Source organism: Mandrillus leucophaeus, unplaced genomic scaffold (assembly GCF_000951045.1).
Source record: "Mandrillus leucophaeus isolate KB7577 unplaced genomic scaffold, Mleu.le_1.0 Scaffold56, whole genome shotgun sequence".
Taxonomy (NCBI): domain Eukaryota; kingdom Metazoa; phylum Chordata; class Mammalia; order Primates; family Cercopithecidae; genus Mandrillus; species Mandrillus leucophaeus.
This window is the reverse complement of record NW_012106030.1, coordinates 6,408,234-6,414,233: the sequence shown is the minus strand read 5'-3', so window position 1 is coordinate 6,414,233 and position 6,000 is coordinate 6,408,234. Positions and strand designations below refer to the sequence as shown.

General features: G+C 39.8%; 1 protein-coding gene across 3 annotated transcripts in view; it reads left to right on the top strand.

The window, feature by feature from the left end:
* Window positions 1-6,000, top strand: part of DCDC2 (doublecortin domain containing 2) — a 234,902-nt gene that overhangs the window by 95,545 nt on the left and 133,357 nt on the right. For all 3 annotated transcript variants that reach the window (XM_011998171.1, XM_011998170.1, XM_011998172.1), the window contains one exon: window positions 1,445-1,499. In XM_011998171.1, the coding sequence (XP_011853561.1) occupies window positions 1,445-1,499 (55 nt within the window). The remainder of the gene's footprint in view (window positions 1-1,444; window positions 1,500-6,000) is intronic.

The window sequence follows — 6,000 nt, the reverse complement described above, 5'->3', positions numbered from 1 at the left end:
TGAAATTTATAGTAAATACAAAAATTTATTATTGTGAAGAAGATACAGGGCAATGAGCTTCTCTATAGCAAACATTATTAGAAGTTTTTGTGTCTTAATAGTTGCTAGACCAAATAACTTTTCAGTTGGTTTGGATAGAAATATCCAAGAGTGTTAAAAAACCCATAATATTTTATACTTGTTTTAATAACTGTAAACTATAAAAACAACATAATCCCACTTATGCAAATAGGGAGGATGGGTATACAGTTAATGCATGTAAGATTTTAAGGATTATACTTTTAATTGCAATATACTGTAAACAGTTTTTCTCCATGAAACATCATATATTTGTGAAAGATGCTTTATTTCAGCTGAGGAGATACATTGCGGAGTCACCCAAGAAGAGCTCTGGCCCTTGCTGCAAGACCTCTCGGCTTGCTCATGGTGCCCAGGGATCCATCTCTGTTGCTTCTCCCAGAGATTCTGTGGCCACCTTGCCATTGCAAACCAATTTTTTTTTGTGGTTGTCATCTGCAGAGATAGAGCAGAATATCACCAGTTTGTTTGCAATTAATTCACAATTTGTGTAACTTGATGGAGAGGCTGGCCAAGAGCTTCTAAATAAGTAATAGATGAAATGGAATTTCAGGGGTGGTGTTTGAACTATGCAAGAGCACATGATTTTCTAGCACTTTTGAATTATTTACCAACGGACTTATTGCTAACCGATCTTACCCATCCATGAAATCAAATCCTTTAGCCATCTTTGCTAGGCAACCCTGGGTTAACCTGCTGTGAACAACAGTGCGTACTTGATGGTAATAAGAAAACTGTAACTCACGTTGGCCTTTCTCATACAATTAATAAGAATTTTTTTATATATGTGTCCTATTTTTGGAGAGATTCAGTTGGGTTTCAAGATGGGTCTTTTCCTAATAATACAGTTATCAACAAAACAACTTACTCTTACAGCCTAAAAGAATTTTTAATTTTTTGGTGAGGACAACTTGTTTAAAAACTACCTGAATGCAAATGCCAGCGTTTTATCTCTGCTATTCTATCAGAGGTAGAGATAGGAGACATCACAGAAACAAAGAAAATTTGTTTTTAACTCAGTCTGGAAAAATCATTATTCACATTTGGGAATAATTTTTTGAAATGTAAATAGAACACTTTAGGATCTGGATAAAAATGCTATACAAACTTCAGGCGATACTAAAAGTTTATTTGTAAGCATTGATTAAAATAGTATACAGGAAAACATCACAAATCTTTTGGGATGGAGTTTGGAAATTTTATGATCTTTGCGAATTGGGAAAGTATATGTTAAAGTGTATGTTACCTACCTTTTGTGAAACACGGCAGTAAACAGTTGACTTCCAGGTGGGGATGTTAATTATCTTGCATTGTACATTATTTGTAAACAACATTCAGATTTCTAAATTTCAATTTGTTTCCACAGTCAGAAAGCTTCTTCACTACCTCCTATTGTAGGATCCAGAAAGTCTAAAGGGAGTGTAAGTATCAGATGGTTTCCTCGTTAATCTTCTATATTTTTTATATGATACAAAGAGACTGTCCTTTGGGTTTCAATTAAGTTCCAAGAGATAAAACTTAGCGGCTTTGTGGTGTATAACCAATTAAGTGAAACAGCACTAGAACTTCAGTGTTACACTTACGGTCCTAAACAGAGCTAACATTTTTTAGAACATGTATTTTTAATTTTTTTCCTTGTGTATACACCTGACATAATTTATATTGCACTTAAAATCTTGGCAATAATACATCAAACTGTAAGAACTGATGTAGTAGGTCACATCAATGATCATCCAGTCTTGTTTTCTATCTTTAACAAAGACTGAAAGGGAAGTTTTGGTGAGAAAAGGGATAATCGTTGTTAATGTTCATTTAAAAGATTGAGAATTGTTCCAAGTATTTAGTTTGCCATCTGAATATTTCCATTTATCATTTATTTATTGTTAATTCAGCAAACATTTTTAAATACCTACTCTGTGGGAGCAATGACAGCATTTAGTAGGTAATTTCCTCACCTACTCGTATTTTCAGTCTGTGCTCCCTGATGGGGTGAGCTCCATGTCATGCCAGAGTGTTGCCTTGGCAGTTCTTCCTGGCAGAAGCTTCTCTTTCTTCCCTTTTGGTTGAATTACCCGGCAAGTTGTGATCAGAACTGATTTGACATCTTCCACCCACACCCTGAATTAACTAAGCAACATTCTTATTTTGGTACTTTGTAAAGTAAATGATTTTTAGGCAATGATATTGTCTCCTAATGATGATTTAGATCCCTCCTTTTTTTGGTTATATCATGTGAAGTTCTTGAAAGAAAGAAAAATAATTTTGTATACATAAGTAATGCCAAACTCAGTATAACAGATATTTATTAAGAACTCATTAGCTGGGACTCTCGTACTATTTATGACAAAAATAAAATAAAAATCAATAGAGCTCTTGCCCTCAAGCAACTTATAATCTACTTGAAATAAAGAAGATAGCTTAAAAAGGCAACAAACAAGCTAATGCTAAACACCACATATCTAGAGATTGGTGACCATGAGAGGGAGGGAAGGAATGAATGTACAATGGCAGCAGTCCACAGAGGAAGTTGAATTTGAGCTCTGCCTTTGAAACTGTTTAAAATTCAGAAAAAGGTAGATGAGGGGAGAGGACCTTCAGATCCAAGGGAGGGTGAGAAGAACGGGGCAGACGGCATGCGAAGAAGCAGTCACACTGGCTAACATTTACCAGGCATTTGAGGGCTCAGCACTATGCCAAGCTCTTTACAGTAGTGATTTATTTAACCTCACCCCACAAGGCAGGCATCTTTGTCATCTACATTTAAGAAGGAATGAAAAAAGCAATTACACAGAGTAGAAGTAACAGGTTCAAAGGTTCCCATTGAAGGCGGAGGTTGCAGTGAGCAGAGATTGCCCCACTGCACTTCAGCCTGGGCAACAGAGTGAGACCCTGTCTCAAAAAAAATGAAACAAAATAACGTAAAATACAGCACAATACAAACAAAGCCTCCTGCTGAGCAAATGGCAGGGGAGGAATTGCATCCACACAGCCAGCTCAGAGCTCCTGCTCCCGAGCCCCGGGACAGTGAGTCCCTTGGGCTGACTGGAACACATGGTCCGTTTTGGTGTGGGGGCTGATGTGCCTGACATGGTAGGTGGTAGCAGTTATTACATGACCTTGAATAGCAGAATGAAAAATCTAGTCTTCATCCTTGAATAGAGGGCAGCCCACAAGGGCTTCTGAGAGGTGATAGTACTAATCTGAGTCCATTTTGGGAACATCAGATCTTTTACATGGAGAAAGAATTCACATGGTGAGAAGCCATAGACGAGTCGATGATTATGAGGCAGTTGCAACTATCTTGGTATGAGGTGAAAGGAGCCTAGACTGGGGAGGTGGCAGAGGCAGCAGGAAGTGATGATCTGGAAGAAACCAAGAAACAAAGGATTTGTGTGATGATTGGATACAAGGGGTTAATGGAGAGGTTGGGGCCAAAGATAACAGGTTTTTAAGCTTGGAATTTGAGAAAATGGTAGTTCTATGGCCATGAAGAGGGCAGCCAGAGCAAAGAATGACTACGTAATTTCAAACATGTTGAGTTGGAAGTATCATCAGGAAACTTAGTTGAAAGTGTGCTGCAAGCAGTTGTAAATGGCAGAGCTGAGGCCTGCCAAGCGCATCAGGACTGAAGTTGCAGGTTTTTTGTTTTTGTTTTTTTTTTTTGGAGACAGGGTCTCACTCTGTCACCCAGGGTGGTGTACAGTGGCATGATCATGGTTTACTGTAGCCTTAACCTCCCAGGCTCAAGTGATCCTCTCACCTCAGTCTCCTGAGTAGCTGGGACTCCAGCCATGTGCCACCATGCCTGGCTTATTTTTGTGTTTTTTGTAGGGACAGAGTTTCACCTTGTTGCCCGGGCTGTTCTCAAAGTCCTGGGCTCAAGCGATCGGCCTACCTTGGCCTCCCAAAGTGTTAGGGTTACATGTGTGAGCCACTGCACCTGGCCTGAGTTGTAGATTTGATCAGCCATGTAATGGTCCCAGTTGAATAGCAGACATAGCGTCACTGTGGTACTTCATCACCTGGCACAGCTTGCACAGAGCAGGTCTCACTGGTGCTGCCAAGTGAGAGAATGGATGAGGGGATCCTCGAGGAAGATGGTGCAGTGAGAACTACAGAGGGCCCAGACTTGAGGCAACCTAACTTCACAGGTGTGGGGTGAAAGAGGAGTGAGAAGAATATTTTAGTAGGTGAAAACAATATCAGAGCAACTATAAAGCTAATACTCATGAAATTAGGGATTGGAAATTGTATTTTGCTTTTTTTGTTTTTCTTCAGGACTTTGTAGCAGAATCCCTTCTGTGTACTATATAGATGTTAGCTTGTTAATTCTCACACTGCAGCTAGAGGAATGATGGTTAAACAAAGACCCATTGTAATTGAATAAATTGACCCCAAGTCACAGGGAAAGTCGATGTCAGGACCAAAGTCATGACCCAACTCTTTGTATTCACAGTGACTGAACTTTGGATTGAATGATATGTTTTACTATTGTGAAATTTGAAAGACTAAAATTTTCATTAAAAACGTGTAGAGCCTTTCCTGCTTTAAAATGCATGTGTAGGTAAACACATGCAATTTTATTTCTTGCTCATTTGTAAGTTTTTTAGACTGTGTGCTGTGAATACTGTGATACATCAAGGTCATCAGATCAGTTCATCTGATTGAATTTTCCACGTGTTTGGCACTGTAGTAAGCCCCAGGAATATAGCAATGAGCGCAAAGATCTGATGCTCTCTCTGATACTCATGGTCTACTTGAGGAGACAAAGGTGAAACAAGCGATTCCATAAATCAATAGATATTTATGAAGTATGATAAAAATGAAAGAAAAGTGTAGAGTAATATGAGAGACAATAAAAGAAAAATACATTTAGATAGGTGTGTCAGGAGAGGCCTCATGGAGGAAGTGACGTTAAACAAAGACTCAGAGTTACAAGGTATATTTGCATCCCATAGAAAGCAAAGTTGTCAAACATTCCATGCTATGATTTACAAAAATGGTAGCAGAGTTTGTCCCTCTTTCTACAGTGTTCCCATAGCACCCTGTATTCATCCACTCCATCCGTCATCCATTCCAAACATATTCACTGAGCTCCTACTAAGTGCCAGGAACTACTGTAGGCACTGAGTGTATAGTGGTAGATAGACAAGGACTTGGACTTATGGTGCTTTCATTCTAGTGTGTGTGCATGCGCGCGTGTGTGTGTGTGTTGGTTGGGGGTATGGATGGGATGAATGGGAGTAGACGGATGATCAACTAATAAAGAAATGTACAAATAGTTTCAGATGGTGATAAGTGCTATGGGGAAAATAAAATGTGGCAGGACATGATGTATATAAAATTGTCTGAAACTGAGACCTTAATGATATGTAACAGAGCCAGTTGTGCTAGGGATGAGGCAGGGGAAGAAGAGCATCCAAGACAGAAGAAACAAAGTCACATAGGCCCTTGCTAAAGAGCCTGGCATGTGAGGAGGGAAGAAAGAAGGCCATGAATGAAATTGGAGAGGCAGGCAGGGCTCAATCATGCAGGCATGCAAAAAGTTTGGATTTTATTTCTTGATGGGGTGCCGTTTGAAGGTTATAGGGAGGAAATGATATAATCTGCCTTAATTTTTTGTTTGTTTGTTTTGAGACCGAGTCTCACTGTGTTGCCCAGGCATGATCTTGGCTCACTGCAACCTCCGCCTCCCGGGTTCAAGCAAGTCCCTGCCTCAGCCTCCCAAGTAGCTGGGATTACAGGCGCCCGCCACCATGCCCAGCTAATTTTTGTATTTTTTTTTTTTTAGTAGAGACGGGGTTTCACCATTTTGGCAAGGCTGGTCTTGAACTCCTGACCTATGATCCACCTGCCTCGGCCTCTCAAAGTGTTGGGATTACAGGTGCGAGCCACCATGCGTGGCCTGCTTTACATTTTTAA